The sequence below is a fragment of the Micromesistius poutassou genome (genome assembly GCF_964030765.1).
Source record: "Micromesistius poutassou genome assembly, chromosome: 2".
Lineage (NCBI taxonomy): Eukaryota > Metazoa > Chordata > Actinopteri > Gadiformes > Gadidae > Micromesistius > Micromesistius poutassou.
In genome coordinates, this window is record NC_140272.1 from 13,031,011 (window position 1) to 13,055,230 (window position 24,220).

The 24,220-nt window shown below is 48.5% G+C and overlaps 1 protein-coding gene across 2 annotated transcripts; it reads right to left on the reverse strand.

Annotated features, from left to right (window-relative positions):
* Positions 1–1,069: 1,069 nt before the first annotated feature.
* On the reverse strand, positions 1,070–18,319 carry prickle2b (prickle homolog 2b). 2 transcript variants are annotated; one of them, XM_084464113.1, is made up of 8 exons: positions 18,171–18,319; positions 12,471–12,654; positions 7,939–8,052; positions 7,414–7,551; positions 6,165–6,368; positions 4,731–4,917; positions 2,808–3,701; positions 1,070–2,708 (listed from the first exon to the last, which is right to left on the reverse strand). In XM_084464113.1, exons 2-8 carry the CDS (start codon positions 12,600–12,602, stop codon positions 1,717–1,719), a joined length of 2,661 nt encoding a protein of 886 aa, XP_084320239.1. In that variant the 5' UTR covers positions 12,603–12,654; positions 18,171–18,319; the 3' UTR covers positions 1,070–1,716. The 2 variants fall into 2 exon arrangements, with proteins under 2 accessions (XP_084320239.1, XP_084320238.1); XM_084464112.1 differs by having other exon boundaries at positions 17,871–18,319.
* Between the last annotated feature and the right edge of the window lie 5,901 nt (positions 18,320–24,220).

Genomic DNA, 24,220 nt, shown 5'->3' on the forward strand with positions numbered 1-24,220 from the left:
CTGGCTGGACTAAAAAGCATGGCTGCATGTGACACTTTCCATTCCAGTTTGAATAGAACGAGTGGCGTAGGCAAGCCACACACATTCAACAGTAAATATAAACTTGTAGCTGTGGTAAAAGTTCCAGAAAAAAAAAGTAAATTACAAAATAGTAAGGATGCCTTGGATCAATACTCTCCGCATTACGGGAGAACAGGGGCTGTGTTGGTGTGTGTATGTATGTTTATATGTGTGATTACGTGCATTTGTATGTTTATGGGTTTGTTTTAAAGCCATGATTGCAGTAATACAAACAATCTCAGCTGATGGGACTAAACGTCTGCAGCCCTGGTGTGAAGCATCGAGGGGCTAAGTGCAGTAAATGTGGTTGAAACACCAAAGCCACGGGGGGGGGGGGGGGGGGGACCCACTGACATAATATCTCCCACGTGTGTGTTTCCCAGCTGTTGTTTTCCCATAACAGGGCCACCTAAATGAGCTCTCTTATCTGGGAGCGATCAGAGCATCCCAGAGGAAACACCCAGAGGAGAGGCCTAGGAACGCCTGGCCAGGGAGGTGAAGCTAAGTGAAGATAGCAGCAGCCATGCATCCATCCGCAATCAAGAGATTTGAGGCTCACATACCTGCTGGGGTACAAATGCCTTTGTTCTGTGTGGGTTCTTTGTGTGTGTGTGTGTGTGTGTGTGTGTGTGTGTGTGTGTGTGTGTGTGTGTGTGTGTGTGGATTATGTGGGGGGTGGTGAATCTTTTCACCACGTCGACGTCAGAGTCAATCCTGTTTACAGTACGGTACATTTGTTAAACCTTCAACACATAACTGAGCTACTCAGAAGATAGGGGTGGTTACTGTGGTCTATGTCTGATGAGTAAGTAAAAGGGGTTCAACGTGGGATAGTCGTCTCTCAACCAGAGGAGGGTGACTCTGATCCCTGTTATCTAGTGTGCCATCGTTCACGTCTGAGTCAGGGATTACAGACGCCCAAGCTACCATAACTCTCTTAGTCACCTTCACGTACAAGCACAAACACATGTTGTTGACAGGGGAAAAAAACACTGCTGTCATTCACTGCTCTGTCTGAAATACTCCTTTATTCCAAATGCAGGACCAAGTGAGCCAAAGATAACATGCATGCATTGTTTTTAATCAATCTCTATCTCTACATTATAGATTATCAATACGTAAATGTTTTTTTCTATCCATACAAAATATAAAAATATGTGTCAGCTCATTTACAACCATATTTACATTGAAGTCCTTAACTTAGGGTCAATTAATTAATTCCTTTAGCTATGTACATAGTATCAACTGAATACAATAGCAAGATATATCATATCTAAAATCACATAACACCAAAAAGCTGCACTTTACTAGACTGTACCTTACTCACTGCCGGCTGCATGGATTAGTGTTATGATAAAAATTGCACATCAGCTTTGATAAAACAGACTTGACTCGATTATATTTTTTCTCACGGTTAGACCTGACGCAAGAGAATCGTGGTAAGATTTGAAAATGAATACACATGCAGATATTGGTATTTTTGCAGATCCTTTTTTTCCAGGGGTAACCCGAACATATTTTACCACGTTACCGTCAACCACATGTTACTCGACAACACTGAAGGGGACTTTTCATTGTTGAAAAGTATGCAAGAGTACACAAGCGAGAACGTAGGTGCCACCCCCCCCCCCACCCCTAAAACCACAGTCCAGGGTGTTAGGAGATGATGCAGTTCTTGCTCTTCCTGCGTTTGCGGTTGTGCATCTGCCCGCTAGTTGCCCGGCTGTTGGTTCCCGGGACCCCCCCGCCGCTGCCGTTGTACTTGTGGACGAACTCCTGGTTGCTGAGGTAGCGCATCTGGACCGGCCTGGGGATGGGCTCCCCCAGGAAGTAGCCCTCGTCCTCCGACTCCGACGAGGAGGAGCAGGTGGAGCACCAGTCGTCGTCCTCGTACTCGTCCCAGGAGTACTGGTTCAGCCCCCCCACGCGGCGGAACGCCCCGGGGTTCTGCAGCGTCAGGTCCGAGGTGGTTCGGGGACACTGCCTGAACGGCTGGGGCTGGTACCTCCGGTCTGCCCCTCCTCCGCCCCTGAAGGGGTCCTGGGCGCCCCTGGGCTGGGGGAACCGGTCGTAGTCCTCCCGGCCACGCAGCGGGGGTCTCTCCCGCCGCTCGGCCGCCAAATGTAGGGCGTTCTCCGAGCGGGACCGCCGGGATCTGCGGGAGTGGTGGTGGTGGTGGTGGTGATGGTGGTGCCGGCGGCGCTGGGGGGTGTTGTCGTCCGCCGGCGCCTCGATCCGAACGCTGGGTCCCCGGCTGTTGCCGCCGCCTCCTCCTCCGCCGCCGCCGCTGCCGACCCTGCGCTCGCTGATGGGCGGCAGGCGCGCTGCGTTGGCGCTGCTCACCAGGCTGACCCGGTCCTCCTCCTGGTAGGTGAAGCCCGGGGGGATGCGACTGCTGCCCCCCTGGCCCGGGGGCTCGCTGTACTGCCTCTGGTACTGGGCGGCCGTGGGGGGGTCGATCTCCATGTAGGGCTGGCCTGCGGCCCTGAGGCTGTGGATGGACTCAGAGCTGCGGAACGGCACGGAGGAGTTAAAGGTGCCCATGTTGCTCTTCTCCGACACGTTCATCCCAGAGTCTTTGCTCAGGTCGGGCATGGAAAACCGAGAGAGGTGCTCCTGTCGCTTCCCGCCTCCGTCTGCAGAGTGACCTGAAGGTAAAAGAGAGTTGAAGTTTGTTTAGAGTCCACATTGATTCATAACTATCTTAATCAAAGCAACTCAGTATTGCAAGCAAACACGCTACCAACCTGTAGTGTGGGAGAGGGCCAGAGACTCCATGGATCCTCTCGGCGTTTGCTCCAGAGGTGTGAGTTGCTCGTTCAAGTTAAGTGCGTTGATGGGGTTCCGGCTTCTCCCCAGCTGGGCGTGGGTCTGCGGCGCCACCTCCCGGTCCCTCTGGAACCCGTGCAGGCTGACTGAACGCTTGTCGTTGGAGAAGTGGTACTGGGAATTGTGGGTCATCTCAATGCAGCTCTGTTGGGTCCTCAGTTTTGGTGGACAGTAGTCTTCCGGAGCGGGCGGCTGGCCCCAGCTCTGGTTCAGCGAGTGGCCCTTTAAGGCGGAGATGGGGGGCCTTTTACCCTCCCCGCTCTCCTGCTTGATCCTGTGCTCCTGCAGTTGCATGTTCTGTCCACCGGAGGCAGGGTTATATGAAGTCCTGATGTTGCATTTGCCGAGGAGCTGAAGAGGGGTGGGGTTTGACATTGAATCCACCTGGTGCTCATAGTCACAGTCCTCCGGCCTCCCCGCGTCCTGGCTCTGCCAGGCAGGGGGGTCGCGGTTCAAGCTCGGGGTTTGGCTGGAGAGGCTCAGTAGGTCCATTTGTAAGGACAATGGGTCTACCTCACCAGAAAACCTCTCAGCCTGACGTCCTCCTCCTCCCCCTGCCCTTCCACTACTCCTTCCCGCCTTGGCGCTGTGTCTGGACTCTCTGGTGGAGCGGGCGCTCTGGAAGGCGGAGTCGGAGGAGTCTGACCCGTTTGGCTCCTCCCCCAGGCTGCAGGCCCGCGAGCAGAAGATCTGGCCCTGCTTGGGCAGGAAGGGGCGGCCCAGCAGGGAGTTCTTGCAGCGCGCGCAGCAGAAGCAGCCCTCGGTGGCGTGCCAGTGCTGCCCGTCGTACGTCATCTGCCCTTGATCGATGCCTGCGGAGAATGCGTGGAAACGGAAAGACAGAACCTTAGAGGAGGAGTCCTAATTGGCCATTAGATACGGAAAACAACCTCCTCATTGAAATGCATGGGTTCTGTGGTAAATAAAACAGGCTTTTCGTTTAAGGGATACCACAGTGGGATAATGGAAGTGGTATGTTGACTGAGAAGAGGGTGCCAGATCTTATTACACTGTTCTAAGTTTAGAGGTTAAACTCATTATTGAGGTCACCTAGAACTGTACAAACACATCTTAACTGTGGGACCGAAGGGGAAGCCAGATATTTGCTAATAGTGACCATCTGGTTTGAGTTTGTTCCTTCATGGTTTTAATTTATAATTACTTTTTTTCTACAAGCAAATACTTTAGTATATCCTGTCGGCGAATAATTACAGAGTAAATTTGTTGAGAGGGAAGAGCCAAATTAGGGCATCCTGTGCACACAGACACATACAGTCATGTATACGCACACACACACACACACACCATCTATTGATAATAGGCGGTGGCATGGGGCCCAGAGGTGCTTATATGATATAGTTTACTGTGTTGTACCGTTCTCCCCTCTCACAGCATGCTGGGGGGGCTGTGATTAGCAAAATCTCCTTGAGCATTACACTATCAGACCTAGATGTTAGTTAAAACACAATCAAAGTAACCATCTTCGGAGGCTGAAAAATACTGTCCGTACAGAGCACGTCAACACGGAATTCATACAAAAAGAACCAAGAACCATCCGCTCAGGGAAATGTATCCTTTGTTATAATAACCACAATTCCTAGTCATCTCACTGAAGGAACACCGCACCAAAATGAATAGTAGGTGACGCTAATGCTAGCTGATGCTAACGCTCGCTGATGCAAACGCTCGCTGATGCTAACGCTCGCTGATGCTAACGCTCGCTGTTGCTGATGCCAACGCCAGCACTAGCTTATCGACGGCAACAGAGGGTGATGATGTTGACGGGGGGTAGACGGTGGTGGTGGTGGTGGTGGTGGTGGTGGTCGGGGCACGCAGCCTACCGATGTGCTCCCCGCAGGAGTCGCAGTACTCGGCGTAGAGGGACTCGAAGCAGGAGCAGCAGTAGGGCCGGCCCTCCTTCATGATGTAGCGCTGGCCCCCCAGCACCGTCTCACACTCGAAGCAGCAGAAGTGCTTCATGTGCCAGTGACGGCCCTCCGCCTCGGTGCACTCGTCCGCAAAGATGATCTGGGTAGGAGCGGGGTGGAGGGGGGGGATGGGAGAGTGGGTTGAGAGGGATTGGTGGGGTGTTGGGGAGGCGGAGAGGGGGTGAGGGTTAATCATTTATCATTGGCCCCCAGAGGTAGGCTCCCCTTGGCTCATTTCAATGAATGACGGGACAAAGGGCCTTCGTTGCTTCACACACACACACACACACACACACACACACACACACACACACACACACACACATGCTCACACACACACACACACACACACACACACACACACACACACACACACACACACACACACACACACACACACACACACACACACACACACACACACACACACACACACACACATATACCATCCCCCACAAGAACGCACCACTTTCTTTTCTGCAGGCTCGTTCTATTAGATCATCCTCTTTGTCTTTGACTTGTGCATGAAGGTAACATTGTGTGGGTGTGTGTGTCTTTTGGGGGCTGGGTGTATTCTAGATCTGTGCGTTTACTTTTCATTAGATAGCAACGGCACTGGAGGTGTCTTGTTAAGTGGCCAGCACCCAGTGGATGGAAACACACCGTCCTTAGTTCCTCTTTAGCAGGCAAATTGCAAGTTGAGTGAGTGGATTATGGAAAGCTGTAGAGTACTGGGAGTTGACCCCATTACAATGGGGTTCCAGTATGTTTAACTTTAGCCTAGCCGCGCTGTCATTATGAATACATAGCATAGAGTACACTGCCTACACACACACACACACACACACACACACACACACACACACACACACACACACACACACACACACACACACACACACACACACACACACACACACACACACGTCACACACACGTCACACACACACACACACAGTCTATATAATTAAAGCACAGCATTGTTCAATACTTGATTCTGGTTGGTCAGTAAAAGGCCATGGGTGTGCATTATTTTTCACCTCTGCCTCTGTTAACAGTTCCAAATCGATGCGCAACAAACCCAACCGTAACATTATGGCAAAGTCAAATATCTACCAAATGTTTCCTTGACAACGCAAAAACCCCATGCAGTGTGCCGCAGAAGAAAACCTAACGTTAAAGATTTAATCAATTCATCGCCGGCAAATCATTGCATGTATGCGGAAAGAAAACCGGACGTTCCTTTGGCCGCATCGCCACCATGCAGTAACCACCAATAAACTACAGCAGGCTGGAGGGTCGGGGGGGACGGGGGGATTTATTGGATGGGAGGGGGGGTAGCGGTACCTCGTCGCAGGCGGTGCAGCGGGGCTTCAGCCTCTCGGCGTGGTGCCGTCCGCAGAAGATCTTCCCCTCCTGGTGGAAGTAGATGAGGTCCACCAGCAGCTCGTCACAGGCGCCGCACACGAAGCAGCCGGGGTGCCAGCACACACCGTGGCCCGCCCGCGACGCAAACACCGCCATGTCCCCGCCGTTGATCTGACCCCCGCACTGCGACGGTGGGGGGGGGAGAGGAGGGGTGGGGGTGGGGGAGGAGGAGAGGACATAGAGAGCAGAGAACGGATTATTGGATTATTGGAGAACGGAGTTGAATATAAATGTGTTTGTTTGTTTTGGTAACACTGTTGGATATGTACTTTTTGCGCTTTGCCTGAATTTGTGGACAATACTTCAGTGGGTGGTGGTTCGTTTCTACTTGAGCATAGGGTGTACCTCATCAAACTGTGTGTCTTTACGGTTGTCGCAAGAGGTATTGATTGAAATGAATTAAGAGTGGCATGGATGGATGGGCTTGGCCAGGGGAGTTGGCCTTGAGAGGGGATTTTTCTTTAATGAAGTGAGAAAGTGGGGAGGAGATCAAGGTGGAGAGATAAACAAAAAGGGGTTGAAACAAGAGGAGGAGAAGAGAAGGAGAGATAAACGAGCAACGAGAGAAGGTCGACGAGGAGGTGGCAGTGAAAGGTCAGCCGCGAGTGGGGAGGGGGGGGGCAGATTTAGAGCGGTGGAGAAAATGAAGACGGCCGTTGACTGTTATCTCGGCTGGCCCTACTCCCTTTTTGCTGGGAGGTCAGTGGAGGGGGAGGGCCGAGTGCGATCAATACACTCAACAACTCGCTCATATCTGTCCGGTATTCGAGTCTATGGGGGGGGTGTGGGTGTGTGTGTGTGTGTTTGTCTATTCCGAAGCAAATGAACAACCTGTGAGAACGACCTGTAAAGCTAGTACCCGCTGGGGAGGCGTGATGGAAGGCGGGGGTTTGTTGTTCGCACAGTAACAAATGAGCTAAGTCAATGTGTGGCGAGCGCAGCCATCCATCAGGCCACTGTCAAACTGGTTCGGTGAAACCATCGGGGAGACTGCTGTGTCCTCACTTTTACGGCACTCTCATTTGTGTTTCAGTCTACTTGGCACACCAAGATACACAACCAAATGTATGCACACATTTTTTCTTTCAATGTGGAGGCCGGTGAAGCAGATTGAGGAGGTAAATGTTAATACACCCGGTGTATGTTCCAATATTCCTGACATGTGTACCTGCTCACAGATGGCCCCCGTCATGGTAACCGGGAAGGGCCGGACGTTGCCGCGGCCCAGGTTCTCTCGTTTCCGTTGGTTACTGAAGAGCTTAAGTTCCCGCTTCTCCTCGTCATCCAGGCTGTTGCAGTAGCGAACCTGGGAGTTGTGAATACATGCAAACCGCAAAAACAACACTATGAATGGGAACAGGAAATATATTGCATATACTGCGATACATACTGCGAGAGCGGTATTTAGAGAAGAAGTACAAGTGGGGGATTTCAACACACACACACACACACACACACACACACACACACACACACACACACACACACACACACACACACACACACACACACACACACACACACACACACACACACACAAACAAACAAACAATCCCCCCAGACAAATCTCCTCCAAGCTGTCTCTTATCTTTGCAGTGCCCTCGGGGCAAGAGGCGAGATGGAGAGCGGTGGAGGGAGATAGAGAGAGAGAGAGAGAGAGAGAGAGAGAGAGAGGGGGGGATAAAACACTCACCTCATTGTCATGGGGGGGGAGCTGCTGGAGCAGCTGTTTAATGCGGTACTTCTCCCCAGGACTGTTGACGTAGGGCACCTTGTCCTCAGGCAGGGAGCTGTAGTACTGGTGTACCTGGTGGCCGGGGGGGCAGACATGTGAATAACCCGTACTGCAGGGCCGAGCGACAAAACCACACAAAAAGGAAGGCAGGCCGCGTTCATACATTCCCATGAATGTGTGACACACAGTGAAACACACACACACACTCTCACAATTGTGTTGATTTACGACCCATCAACGGAAACTTAATGGTTTCTGCCCTCTTACTCCCAGCACTTTGACATGGGAATCTATTACTGACGTGACACGTTTACACACACACACACACACACACACACACACACGTAACCATTAAGTGTGCTCAAGACAGCGTCCCACGCACCCACTCGGCGAGCGTGGAAAGAGTGCAGATTGTGAGCCAGCGGGACAATTAATGTAAATGTTATCGCTCCAAATGACCGGGACATTCTTAACATTACAACACACGTCATGTTGGTGTTATTTATCGCACGCAGTCAATCATTCTTACGGGGGGCCCGAGGTCAGGACTGAGAGCCCACCAGTCATATATGAATAGGGCCCCCCCCCAACCTCAACCCACTCCTCCTCAGGCTCAAGGACCAATGGAACTGAGAGTAAACCTAAGGACAAAGGCCGAGGAGAGCCAGAGGAGACGTAAAACAAGAGGAATTAAATATAGATTGAGAGCGAAAACAAGGGAGAATGAGAAATGTTACGCGGCTGAGAGCCATCGACGGCACAGGGTGTTAAATATAACGCTGAGGGGTTTTGTGAGACTCAAAATAAGAAGATTCCTGGCTGAGGGTTGAAAAGGGATAGAGGAGATCAATACCTGTTGAGTAGGGGAGCCTCTTAATGGCCTATGGCTCCAAACCAATGGGTCTGCACACGGCAACCCATTAGCTTTGTCCTTGGAACAGATACAGAGCCCGACTCGCACACTCACCCACACACAGATTAACCTCAATCATAATGACGTGCACCAGTGCATATCGACCAAAAAATAAAAGGATAAACTGTGCCATCATCTAAGCCCCTCTTCATTCCTTCTCTGTAATCATACAGATATTTTAGAGCCTGGTGTGTTTTCAAGCTTAACTGTCCCTCTGCAGTCGTCTGGCTTGGTTTCAGGGGCCAAGTCAGGGAAGGGGGGTGGGGGCGGGGTGGGGGGTGGGGGGGGGGGGGGGGGTGGCGGGGTGAGGGAGAGGTGTTAAGCAGTGCGGAGAAAAACAAAAGTAACACTATAGCATTGAGTTTGTCGTTAGGATGAATTTATAGCTGCCAAGAGTGGCGGGCAGGGGGCTCATGTTTTAAGTGTAACCCAAGTCTGTGCTAAAGCTTTGGTTGGCTTCTGGACTGTAGTGGCTGGACGGGGGAAGGATGGATGGAAAGTGGGGTGATGGGGTTATGGTATTCAGTCCACCAGCACGGCCCAAGGCACTGAGGGGATCCACGTATTCTAAGAAAACCCGGCTGTGGTCAAGCCTGGATAAATCACCCAGATCCCATAGGCAAACAAAAAAGAAAAACACACACACACACACACACACACACACACACACACAGGCTTGCGTGTGCACACACCTCCACACACCCACACACACACACACACACACACACACACACACACACACACACACACACACACACACACACACACACACACACACACACACACACACACACACACACACACACACACACACACACAGCACCCAATCTCAAATCCCAGGACTGGGTTCCAACATCAACAGGAGAAACGGTATAAGGGTCAAAGGCCTATGCCTAGGAGGAAAAGATCTCCCGGAAGATAGAGTCTCACACACACAGAACAGACACAGTGAGAGGCAGCAGGAACACCTTGTGATAATAACCATAATCAAAAGCAGACAGAACTAAAGGGCAGAGCTGAATATCTCACTGTACAGAGAAGCATGTTTACCGCAGGCCAAAGCAAATTGTAGGGCTTCAAAAACCAGAGGGGGGGGAGGAGATGAGTGGCAGGTGGTGATCACTCTACAGGAACACACACACACACACACACACACACACACACACACACACACAGAGGAAGCAAAACCCAAGTGGGACATTTGTTCCCTGAACAAGCTACTTGGAAAGCCTGCTTGTACTAAAGACGATACAGGAGAGAGATGGTGGTGAAAGCACGTCAGCGGCCCAAATCCATCCCAAGCTGACAAGAGACGACACAGCAAATATTGAAAGATAAAATGTTCTGTTCAGGGAGCGGACAGAACAAGTGCTTTAGAGGGCCTACGTTTTGGAGAACACCCTGCCGCTTCTCCGTTACTGCGTGACTTGACCAGATGATTAACTCACAAAATATGAATATATAATTCAAAGTTCTTCCATTTGGCTCATATTGAGAAGATGGGACAAAAGTAATGAAACAGTGGACTCTGCTTATATGTGAGGAGAAACTAGTTGCTGAACAATTGCTTGGTCACATGTTTGGCCTCCCTATGTCGTATCCTGGCAACATCCAAGACCAGAGGAGGGAGCTTTAGTATAGAATATTAACAGAAGCAGTCTCTCCCTCTTGCGCTCTTGAATAAGCACCATCTCTGCAATCTGTATCCTTTGGAAAGCAGGCGTCTAATCTTCCATAACATCTCATCAACATAGTTTTGCTATTAGCAATAATCCTGATGTGTCACTTATGTACACACCACGTACTGGCGTACACACAGGGTGTAGGGGGGAGGGGGTGTTTATTCCTCATAATCCATCCATCGTGTTTTACAGAACACCCCCCATGGAGCAGGAATCAGCCCGGCCCACCCTGTGGTGATCCGACACCCCTCATGGTTGAACGGAAGAATGTCCCCCTCCCCGCTCTGGACATAGTGAATAGATACAGTGTGCCCTTATGATGGAGGGGGTGCCTCCAGCCATCAGATCCTCACGATAAGCTCAAGTTCTCTCATTCCCCGGTGGAACCTCTCAGTTGACAACGCGGGTCAACGAAAGACCGTCACAGACATACTTCCACCGCTCAGCTGCCAGGAGTCAAAACACATTTTGTTCCACAGCTCGAGCCTGAAGTTGAGCCTTTAGGTTAGGAAACTACAAATGGCTTGAAACTAAGTGCACCACGAATTGATTATACCTATGTTCCTATGTGGGGCTATGGTGATTAAAAAAAAAGAAGAAGTGATAATGTTCTTGCAACATCACCGTTTGTCACAGATATCCAGTGTTGTTAAGGTAGCCATTATGTAGTCATACCTGTGTAATGATTATTCCAAAGATAAGGTCTTTGTTCTAGCTTCAGTGTGCTTTGTCTTCCTCGGGTCGGTAAACACTGTCGCCAATTTGACTATGCATTTGACTATGCTCTCACAGAACATCTCCGGCTGGACGAGAAGCAAATTTACTCTATTTGCCCCTGGGCGCCGGATGAGAAATAGCTGTGCTCAGCGTTCAGCAGGGAAGACGCTTCCACATATTGACCGGTTGCAATGTAACAGCAGTAAGACTGGCCTTCAATCTACGAAGAGGATAAAACCAGCTTCTATAAAACGCCTTCATTGTTACATAAAAAAAAGCCTGAGATACCTCCAGCACATTGGGTCTTATAAATGTGTTTTGTTCTCTCGGTTTCTTTACAGGGATTGCTCCACCGAGACTGTAATGTGTTTTGGAATTTATCAGCTTTGGAACACTGTCAATTAAAGTAGCTATAAACATGCTTTCTGCTCAATGGGGATTATTCTAACCAGCAAATGTAATCTTTGCTACATTCAACATCTTTGTTGACATGTGAACACTGATCGGATAAAAAGGGGTGTGTTTATATTTATATTGACACTGATCTCGAACATATTAATAACTGCTATAAAAACGAATATTGCCAGTAATGGAAATAAGTGGTTCAGCTCAATATTTATTGCAGTACATTATAATTAAGCCATGTCAAACCAGGCAATATGTCATTTTTAATAGCTGAATTAAATGGGAATCAGATCATAACCTGTAATAAAGAGTTAAGTACATAAAGATGACCTGATGTATCATTCATATGAAGTGGCTAGAAACTGTCAAGAGTGGAAGTGGTGAACCTGAAAGACCAGAGCAGTGTCTACCAGATCACTACCTGCGTTGGCTTGGGTTCCTGGTTATGTTTGACCAGGTGAGATGCTAGTTTCTACCAGATCACTATCTGTGCTGGCTTGGGTTCCTGGTTGTGTTTGACCAGGTGAGACGCTAGTTTCTACCAGGTACCTGCGCTGGCTTGAGTTCCTGGTTATGTTTGATCAGGAGTGTGACCAGGTGAGATGCTGGTATCTTCCAGGTAGCTACCTGCGCTGGCTTGGGCTTCCTGTGTATGTGTGACCAGGTGTGGGACCAGGTGAGATGCTGGTATCTTCCAGGTAGCTACCCTCTGTAGTTTGGGCTCCTGTGTATGTGTGACCAGGTGTGGGACCAGGTGAGACGCTGGTATCTACCTGCTCTGGCTTGAGGCCGGGGGGTATCCAAGCGTACTCCTCCAGGGCGCAGCCGGAGTCGTCGTCTGAGGTGGAGTTCCTCTGGAAGTCGTACATGAGCTTGGTGACCGTCTTCTCCATCTCCACGGGCATGGCCGTCACTGCATGCTCCTCTCGGCGACACTTACAGTGCACACAGATCTTCCTGCCGTGGAGGAAGGACAACAGAGAGAGAGAGAGTGCGAAAGAGAGAGAGAGAATGTTGGTCAGCCATAGAGTCAATGACATGACTATTAAACAAGCTACTTTGGGCTATGTTTAATAATTGAACACATATTTGTACACAGTTCATTCAGATACAGGTCATTAATTATGAAACGGGTAAGGGTTAGGCATTTTGCTCACGAATGTCGACCGCAGGTAGCGTGTAAACATTGTGGCTCAAACCCAGTATCTCCTTACTGGGAGTCCACCTGAACACCATAGCAACTACACTATCCCCATGATATAAAGCACCTCAGTTTGGAACCATAAACCAATGGTCTGAGGCAGACGATAATGGTGTGGTGCGATGTGAAACATGAACTCCAGTGGTTCAGCGGTCAGGGTTTAGAAGCCAAGGTGTCCTGCTGTGTCCCTCGCCGCGTAACACCAATGCCACAGATTTACTACAATGGCTTCTAGAAACACCTACACCAGGGGACGTAATGGAAAATTGGCAGGGGGAGACCCCAGCACACACACACACACACCCTATGGCAGTGATAGTACACAGTACAGGGCTTAGCAACACACACACACACACACACACACACACACACACACCATTATCTCCTTTACACTATCTCAAACTACTCTCTGTGTACACGGTTAACTTGAAATACTAGAAGATGCTAGACCAAGATAGTGTCTCGTCAGTCAGGCAGGAGGATGTGCCCATCTAGGCTATGAAATTTACAGTATCCTAGTGCAAGTTGAGCAAATACTGTCTGGGGTGTTAATCAACAACTCACACTTCTTTCATTGAAGACGTATCCAGTGAGCAGTCAAGAATACATTTGAGATGAGATCTAAACAGGTTAGGGAAAATATATTTTGGGTGTAATGGATATATTGGCTAGTTCAGATTTTGGAAGAGGTAAGATATTTCCCCCCCCGCCAAAGAAATCAAACAGTATTTCTTAGAATAGCACCACAATCTTGACACAATATGTTTTTGATAATGGCGCTACAAATACAACACCCATCTAAACGCGATGCAGTCACCGGGTGGTGTGTGCAGCCAGTAAGACATCAGATTAGACATTCCACTGCGTCTTTGACAGCACTAAGCTCCCACACTGACCAGGAAATGCCCGGCGGCAAGCAGGTCACGTCCCACTAACCCACACTGGCCCCGCAGGCTGCCCCAGCAGGCAGACAATCCCATTACCAACCCCAGACAGACGCCGGCCTTCCCCACCCATTCTCTGACCTTGCCTTACCACCAAGAAAAAAATGGAGGGAGCTTAGCAACACGCAGGACACAGGACAGACAGGACAGACAGGACGTTCAGCCAAGGTTCTCTATGAACAAAACAGAGAACGCTCTGGGTATTCGTTGCATGCAGATTACTATTTTAAACCTGACGGGTAATGTTTGAAGAAGGAATAAGGGTCTTTGCGGGTTTGACAACACCATGTAGTTAGAGTGTTTGACTGTTTGACGACACATTGTAGTTTTAGGCTTAGCCCTGATGGATTTGGATGATTGAATAAACGTGGGAAAGTGCTTAAGATGCTTTGGTGGCTCAGTGACTTCATCAGCCCCGTAGCATGCCGTCACAGGTTAAACAAAGCAGGACTCTACACGTATCTAGAACAATTTAAACATACATATCGTCTTAAAAGGGTGAATTATCCATCAGCACTTCAGGATTGTCTCTCGTTAGCCTTAAGCCACGATACATATTACGCCACTTACGGTTTCAGTTATAACAACGACATGCCTCTGCAATTTCCAGAGCCCCTATAGGACGATACTTTCTACTGCAAGCCATATACTTGGCCAGATGTCTGTGTGAAAAAAAACAACAACATGAAGTGGTCAGATATCACTCCGATGAATATTGATAGGACAGATGCCGGTGGGTAGCATCCTCCTCTGATGAAGTCACCCAGCATCTGAACGGGTCAGCAGCAGCTTGTCCCAGCGGAGTGATACATAGCCTGGAGGCAGCACAGCCCCCACGATCCCTTTATGACATTGCCGTGCCCTCCTCTCCATCATTACTAATGCATGGGCGAACACCTGGGAGCGCAAGAAAGACACTAACCCACCTGCAAACACACACACACACACACACTCATACCACCACCACGATGGATAGAGCACCACGTTGCCTTCCCCTTTCAACACCAGCCCCTCTGACACATAGCTGCAACACCACTTCGGTTGCTCCCCGGCGAGGGGGTTGACGGAGCCGGCGGTGATTCACGACGCCTGTCGGAAGTGGCACCAATGAACAGGAAGACGGTAGAGAATGGGCATGTTTTCGCACACGTCTCCCACTCTCCTGACACGATGCCAGGTGCTGAGCTGCGCTGGATTCTGCCTTGGGTTGAGGACGCACGCCTGGTGATAGAGGTGTATAAATAACCCAGGCGGGCGGCAAACAGGACCCCGAAGGAACAGGAAAAAGGATTTCAGAATGCACTAGTGCTCGGGGCGAGGCCGGGGTCCCGGTGCGGGCTGGCTGGCCGGTCGTATGTTTAGCCGCTCAGTGATTAGCGTGGACTTGTTTGTATGCGTTGTCCAGCCCTCGTGCAGCCTCCTTCATTTCTTCATTCATATCCTTCCACCTTTCCGAAAGTAACTGGCTTCAAAACGGCTGATAATCCACCCTCCCCTCCCCTCCTCCTCAATATCCTCCCTATCCTCCGATTTCTCAGCGCAGGGTTTACTGGATTCCCGTGTCTTAAGACCACCCTGGGCCCAGCTCTACTGTTGTAACGCGACCCCACAGAGGCTCTTGTCATCTGTGATTTCAATTAGGATGGATAAGAGTGCTCCGGTAATATAAGTTAAGTACATCACTTCAGTGAAGCCCCTGTAAGCACAGGGGCATGGTTAAGAAAGGAAAGTGGAATAGACCACTTCCTCCTTTGGATGTTATTGGCCTTTTCCTGTCCAGGGAGCAGAGGGATTTCATTTGTTGAGAGGTAAGTGGGAGTTTGTGTGTGTGTGTGTGTGTGTGTGTGTGTGTGTGTGTGTGTGTGTGTGTGTGTGTGTGTGTAGGGGGGCAGGGATAGGGTGGTCTTAATAATTAACTAGGTATTGGTGGTGTCATCAGTCACACTAACATTGCTTTGTAAAGTAAACACAGTGGAAACTTAAAACTTTTACTTGCAGACCTGACTAATAGATTGCCTTCTGAATGATCCGTGCCCAAACGGGGCTCAAACTAAATCACATGAATGCTGAAATGATGAGAAAACCATGAAACATTATTGTACATTTTCTGTTATCCTTTTCTTATTTTATTGGATGTTTAATTTACTGTTCTAACCACTCAAACCATTGGGGGACACTCACACCACTTTACAACTCAAGCATCCACTTTCAACCAAACATGCATTCACACACACAGTCCCCCTACACACACACACACACACACACACACACACACACACACACACACACACACACACACACACACACACACACACACACACACACACACACACACACACACACACACACACACACTCGGCAACAAACATCGCCCACGTTTAGGCCTCTTGCTCAGGGGCACCTCAACACTGAGTAGCCAAGAATGGAACCAGTGAGTCTGTTCTGCAGCTCTATTCAACCTCCTCTAAAAACACATTTCCCCCCAGTCCTCTTCTGTGGTGTAAGTCTGTCCTTTGTTGTGTTGAGAGTGCATCACAGTCGCTCATGAGCGGCTCTTAAACAACCCTGCCCGCTTTTCCTTTCCATGGCATCATTCACTATGGTGGGATTAGGATGCCTTGTCTAAATGGCTGCGCAGAGGAAATAAGCGATGGGGTAGAGACAGACAGAGGCACAGAGAGAGAGAGAGAGAGAGAGAGAGAGAGAGAGAGAGAGAGAGAGAGAGAGAGAGACAACCAAACAGCTGGGTGCACACGGCAGCCAAGTCCCCTCTTGTCTTTTCTTCCCCTGCCTCTCCTTTTGTTTTCTCTGGACCGACAGGGGGAAATGGGAGGGCAGACTCCGGCTTTCTCTTTAACTTTTTGTCTTACTTTTTTGTGGGGCGAAGGAAAACACATGGTTTTAAAATGCTGGTTAAGAATGTTATCATTTTGGTTTCAGCATCAAGTCCCCAAACTGAGGGAGTGCGCTTCCATTCTGGATACATAATGTACATGCATGGGTTCCCACCCTAACGCCTACTCTAGTCTTAGATAGCATGCCACTGTGGAGTTCAGAGTGAGTTACCATAGATAATTGCAGTTGTCTGCACCAATCCAAATTGTAATGCTATACTAGTAAAAGCCAGTTCACATACTTCAGGCCTATATGCATACACACACACACACACACACACACACACACACACACACACACACACACACACACACACACACACACACACACAGAACCCTTTTTTAAATTCTCCCCACACACATTCATCCTCTGCTTGTGTTAACAATATCTGCTTGTGGGTGAGTGTGTGAGAGAGTAAGGAGTTAGCGAGAAAGATACAAAGTCAGTGGACTTTATATCATAACGACAATGTTTTTTTCAGCCATCTGCAGAACCGAAAGGCCTCCTTGAGAAAAGGTGACGTTATTAAGCTGAATATGACGTATTGGGGTTGGCAACTTGGCCAAAATCTTCCTCGACAGGACTGGGTGAAGTATGGCATGTCTAGAATAGCTACAAAGCATTCTATGAGACTCAAAATGTTGACACCACGGCGCGCTGCCATAGGCCCATCCGCTGCTATATACAGTAACTGTGGGCAACGGCTAAAGTTAGAATTCGCTGTAGATATCGTCATATGTAAATCCAAGGTGACCTATGGACACAACAACCACATAAACTCAAACAAATTAATTGTGGGTCACCTCAAAGGAATATGGGCCATATGTATAGTTGTAAGACATATTTTATCAGAAAATACTACGAAAAATAGGGATCTCTTAACTGCAATTAGAGGGGAGAATTTTCGTTAAAAACGACTGCGCACAAGCATTATAAACGAATACATGTACGCAGACACCTCTCTGTGTCACTGTGTGTGCGTGCGTTAGTGCGCTTTTGTGTGCGTGTTCAGGGGGGGGGGGGGGCACCGTTAAACACTGTAGATATATTTGCCGACTTTTCTTAACACACATTTTACTGTTGCAAGTTTATTTGAATTGAAAGGGGAGAGGGATCGGTGCGCATCTCCTTACCTTTTACAGACTATAGAGGAGGAAAGTCATAGCTCCGATCTCGACGTGGGTACTTTTAAAACGTAGTATCTTCCTCATTGCATACTTTTGTCACACAGTTCCAGTCGCATTAACCCCAAAATCATTCACGCCGGACAGTTCTCTGGTGACTGTGGCCAAAGCGCAAATTCGCCCCGCTCACAAAATGCCCGTTCCGCTCCAACAGCCGAGCTCTGCAAACAAATTCTCCAGGCGCTGTGTCTTGGTGGTGCGGTGTGAACCAAGCGACCAGTGTAAGCTGTAAACATAAAATCCCCTCACTTTAAGTCCCAGATCCAATGCGAGCAGGAAATCCAGACTGTGCAATCCAAACAAAAAACATAGCTATCTCCTCCAACGATGCAGTGTAGTAGGCTATTTGAAAAAGAAAAGTTCAGTGGAATCTGCTAGAAAGGAACGAGACGCTCCGCTCCGCTCACTTGCAACTGGCCGAATGAAATGAATACCGTCACTAAGCTCTTTCCCTTTTGCTCCAACCAAGCGCTCCCCTCCCCTCCCCTCCCCTCCCCTCTCTGCTCTCCCCTCTCTCCCTTTACTCTTCACCCCTCCCCTCATGCTAATGATGCCGTTTGATCTCACCAAGTTAACGTGCTAACACTGGTACAATTAGAAGCATGAATGACTTGTGTTTTGAGATCATTTGCATGTACAAAAAAACAAAACATCCCCAAATCAACTGCCCCGGGGCAATCGGCGAAGAAGAGTGGGGGAGAAGGGGGGAGAGACGAGGGGGAGCCACAGGGCGCTGTCCTGAGAGACAGGGGTGAAGCCCTGTAAACAAAATGGTGCTGTTTAACATAAGAAGCGGACATTAGCAGGATAAAGGAGGAGTAACGCCTGCTGACCCAATGAAAGTATTTTGAATAGATGTGCAAAGTAGAATTAATTGGATTATAAAAACTTTTTTGGAATGACAAGGTCATTTGGTATAGCTCATGGGCCCAAATAATTATTAATCAAATTAACAGTAACAGCCTTAACCATGCCCTAAAATATAATTCTTAAATTGCTTTAACTTTGATGTAAAAAAAAATTGTGTTATTATCAGGTAATAATATGCCATCATATCCAAAATAGTTGAAATTAAATTAAATAAATTAGAATAAAACCATATTGAACACAACTAAGAAATATTGAAGGATTAAATTATGCGTTCATATTACAGCTGGTTGAACAGTCAGCTGTTAAAAAAAGCCCATTCAGATATGGAAGTCAATTTAAATCCGTTTTTGACCTAGATATTCAATGAAACAAGCAGTCTATATAGGCAGCATGGTAAAATTGTATGTGTTGAATACGTAATAATAACATTAACATGGCTTTAGCTGGAAGCCGTCTTAAATCTGCATTCATGAGCCATCCTCTGTGATAGGGCGGTTCAACAATATGCTACTGCTGCTCGTTTGCTAATTACCTTTGGGGAGCTATCATTTGTCAAAGGATGCCCTAAGTCAAAATATTGATCACTAAAGTGTTGATTAAATGTTTTTTCGCTAATATACCCCCACAGACGTCAGTTTGTTGGAATCAAATGGGGATTTAAGTAGGATGACTGCAGTCTCTCTTGATCTCCTTACAGGAGCGGTCTCTCCCAACTCCCTCGAGTCACCCTGAAGTTCTGAATACTGTGTGAGTTTAGTTCTGTGTGTGGGTGGGCACGTGTGTGTGTGTGTGTGTGTGTGTGTATTGTGTGTGGGTGCGTACATGGGTGTGCGTGTGTGTGAGTGTGTGTGGTGTGTATTGTGTGTATTGTCTGTGGGTGTGCATGTGTGCGTGCGTGCGTGTGTGTGTTTGTCTGTGTGGTTTGTGTGTGTGTGGTGTGTATGTGTGTATTGTGTGTGTGTGTTTGAAAACAGACCTTTCTGGCCTGAGGAGCCCTCTCACACGTGCCTGGATAACTTGCACTACACTCTCTGCCTTTACACACCAGAGTGTATAATTACCTTCAATACCTTCAACAATACCCCAGACTATCAATTACTGCTCAGCCTGTATACTTAGGGCCTACCTGCAAGGCATTCTTACAAGAACCTCTAATTGACAAGTGCCCAGTGTTTAGCCGTAACTGCAGGATCTGGTCCACTTGTTTTGGGGTACGGCAAATGCACCCCCCCCCCACACCCCAACCCCCTAATGCCCTTTCCCCCAATGAACTGGTCCCAGGCCTGTGGCGCTTCCATTTGGAAAGCCAGGGCATAGCCAGAACATAAACAGAGGCCATGTTGGGGGACATACCACAGATAGCATTGGACAGAACCCTCGGCATGCACCGCCAGCTTCTGCAGGGTAATTTTAGCCAAGTGAGCCAAACCGGGTTACTCCCTTCTCAAGCATGTAAGAGCATATCGGGGCTTTTGTGTCTATCAAGACCCCAGGATGAGAGATGTTCTGCATACATGATTCCAACAGAGTCTGATCTGAAATATGCAGGAAAGTTGCAGCACTTGGGAATGATGTTATCACGCAAAGAAGAAACTGATTTATAATCTCAGAGATAGTCCAAAAAAAATCCCACCTGTTAAATCAATCGTGTGGGTTTAATAAGGTGTATCCCACACGCCTCAATGTAACCCTCCCCTTCTGTTTTCTGTATTTTCAAGAACTATCTCTCGATCTCTCTCTCCTGCATGTGGCAAATGCTGATGACTATCACTCTAGAGTCAACACACGAGGCAGCTGGGACTCCCCGCAACAGCTGAGATCCAACACAGACTCGCACGGGGAGAGAGAGAGGAAGAGAGCAGGAGAGGGAGGGTAGGAGCAAGAGACAAAAAGAAAGAGAGAGAGAAAGAACGAGAGAGCGAGAGAGAGAGAGAGCGAGCAGGCAAAAATAGAGGGAGCAAGCACTTTTTTCCCTTCACTTGCCCCTAACAGGCAGCATGGAGAATAGGGGAACTACCCCCATTCTGTCTGACTGAGATAAAGCAGCCAAGGACAAGGCTGATCACACTAGTGTTGGAACTCACTTCCATCCCCCACCCCAGATTGAATTGTTTGAATTAGAATCCGGAGTTATGGGCTAGTGTGATTGCCAATGGGCCAACCTCTGCCTACTCTCTAGTGAAGTGTAACATGAGGATATGCTGGGGAACACAGGGTCTCTCACTCCAGAGCCCCTCTACCCTACTGGTGTTCCCTTTAGATAAGTGGCTATTATTCCCTCAGCGTTCACCGTTAACTGGATTTATTCGTTACGGGGCTTAAGGGGTGACATTATATTTGTCCGAAGGCGACAAAAAGTGTGGGGAGGGGGGGAAAGTCCAGTGTGTCTGGTTCAATTGTAATTAGCTTGGAGGGTTCGTTAGGGCTATTTTCTCTTCCCTTCATGCATACCGTTAGTCTCTGCCTTGTGGATGAACTGTGCTGTGCAAACCATTAGGCCCCGGAAAGAGAGGGGGGGGGGGGGGGGGGGGGGGCAATAGAGAAACGGAGACGGACATACCAATAGATGTCAGATGTCACAGATGTCCCTGAATATCAGAGACACAAATAAAGAGAGCAGACAAACAGACAGACAGACAGACAGACGGACAGACAGACACTTAGCCTCTCGTGCGAAGAGCCAAAGGGTGACCTTGTTGAATAAGTCCCCCCAGGGGTTGATGGTGCTATTTCTGCCCATAGTGTCCCACTTACACAACGAGAAAGGCACTCCGCCCTCCCCTCTCCTCCTGATCATCCCTCCACCACCACCCCTCCACCACCGCCCCTCCACCTATCCATCAGTCCATCCATCTCTGCCCTAGACAGGGGTCTCCAGGGCCGTGGAGCATAGTTTCCATGCCGATGTACCGTGCGGAAAGCTCCGGTTCCCAGAACCGGAGTCAATGTGGGTTGTGATTCAAAACGAGATCATCTTCTGTCGTTTAAGAGAAGAAGGAAAAGCGTCCGAAGAGAGAAACATTCTTCCATTGAAGGATGATGAGCAAGATGCGATGGAAATGTAGTGCTCGGGAATGATTGTTCCCATGTGTGCGCAGACAACGATCTGTGATAAGAATTCACAACTATCTCGTTTTGCCATCGGTGGCTGGAAATCTCTCTGGAAGGAAACGTTCCGAGAGCATGTATTAAATCTTCAGTTCCTCCTGCAGTGAACCCCCCCCCCCCCCCCATACATTTGACGCAGATAGACTTCGCTGCTCCATGAATGAACCACCCACCGAGCAAACCTCCCACAGCCCACAGTCGTCCTTCACTGACTCAACTCTCATTCGGCCTCCACTGAGCGGCCTCACATCCTCCCAGTCATCATGACCCAGATGATGAGCATCATGACCGAGATGATGAGCATCGGTGTGGGCGTCAGTGCCTCTCTCTCTCTCTTCCTCCTTTTCTCTTTATATTTAAGTCACACTCTTTATTAACAAGAGATCTTCAGGTTGTTCATCCACACTCCATCCATACTGCCGAACAGAGCCACGGTTTATTGTATGCCGTGCTGTCCTCAGTCTCTGGAAAGGAATGATCACATGGCCCTTTGGTCCATATGTTCCCACTTGTTGTGTGGTTGACCAAGCAGACGTTCTATAAATAATTGATCTCTGCATCCTTTTGAGCTTGATCGCAGACGCACAGGACAGCAGCCACAGCAGAGATACATAATACCGCCTCCGATTGTTAGGATGGTGTAAAGCCCAGGGCAACACAATGGCTATTATGAAGGAGATCGCCAGGTAAAGCGTGTACAGAGTGATCTGTGGGGGTGTTAGAAGGAGTGGAACATGCTGAATTTGATTTGGAGAGATTCTGGAGAGAGAGAGAGAGAGAGAGCTACTCACCTACCTCACTCTGGGAAGAGACTGAGTGTTTTATACAGTATTGTGTTGTTGCTTAGCAGAACCACAGGGTTCTGAACATGAAGATGAAATTATCGTGAATCATGATTCAGGTATGGAGTAATGTGGAAGCTGTAGAACCAAGAGAGGGATAAGAAGAGAGCTTTGTTTCTAAAAAAGGGCATCTTTGTGTGACACGGTCTGCTTGCTACACTGTGTTGGCCAAGGTGACTGCTGCGCACTTAAAATTCACTGAAGCTCTCCAGTGATGATGAAGTCCAAGAGTTACCCATAATAAACCGTCTGAAACTCACCGCAATGCCATGTTCAAATATTTACTTCAGGTGGTAGCAAGGATTCAGTAACGGTTCAGTATTAAGCAAAAAATCTTCAAGGCCACCACACATGGCCCCAACAAGCACAGACACGGAAACCTGAGCATCGATGGAATACAACAAACATATTGATGATACTATTCACAGCTCTACACATCTACACACTCCCCCCATGCCACACACACACACACACACACACACACACACACACACACACACACACACACACATACTCTGCCAGGGTGGAGACCAGTGGGCAAAGGATGACTATACTCCAGTCTCTGGTTACAGGGGAAGAATTAAGAAATGTAATAAAAATCTTGTAGACACAGGCACCGAAAACATTAGTACAACTTAAGATAGAGAGATAACCAAGATTGACTGGTTTTGTTTTGTTGGATTTCATGATAATAAATAACAACCCTGTTGTTACCTGCTGGATTTATAATTTCATTATCCATTGTATAGGGCTAGTGTGTTTATGGACAAAGGATTATACACAAAGAAAATACATTTATTCTGCCGTTTTGGCACAGGAAAATGCAACAAGGAAAAGCATAATCTAATCAAGCCATGCGAGAAAAGAGATGATACACAACCAGCATACAACAAAACAAACAATCACTATTGATAAAAAAACACATTTTCATTTGTAATACGGGATTCAACACAGAGACCAGTTCAATTGCCACACATGGACCAAGATGTTCCCAGAGAACCACCTCATCCATTTGTCGATATTCAATCCCGACAATCAAGGCCAAGAAGAAAAAAACCTCTGGCAATATATACAGTATAACTTCCATTTCACCTTGTTACTGTGTTTCCTCCCACCAACTGCAACTGATGATAGCCAGACACTCTCTCTCCCTCTCTCCCTCTCTCCTGCTCTCTCTCTATCCATTATAGGGACCGCAGGATTTCTCCACACAGAGTGTCTACAGGGTCCGTATGAGCTATAGATTTGTGCGTGCGTGCGTGCGTGCCTGTGTGTGTCCTTCCCTGAGACGTGACTGGCTGACTGTGGGCCTGATCACTGCAGGTCGAGGACAATAAAGACAAAGCGGTATTGACCAGAGTGCTGCAGCACGCCGGCAGTTACGTTCCGAGGTGGAGTGCGGCAGACGTGTACGAGAACAGACAGGAGAGTCCAGTGCGGGAATCGGCTGATGGCCGATGCCTGGCGATCTCCCGTGAG

Bases quoted from the DNA above. Each gene is read 5' to 3' on its own strand.
- prickle2b (XM_084464113.1), bottom strand. From the start codon at position 12,602: ATGCCCGTGGAGATGGAGAAGACGGTCACCAAGCTCATGTACGACTTC. The intron at 8,053-12,470 runs GTAGATACCAGC...CCCGGCCACCAG, and splicing joins CCGGCCTCAAGCCAGAGCAG to GTACACCAGTACTACAGCTC. The intron at 3,702-4,730 runs GTAGGCTGCGTG...CATTCTCCGCAG, and splicing joins CTCCTGCGGGGAGCACATCG to GCATCGATCAAGGGCAGATG.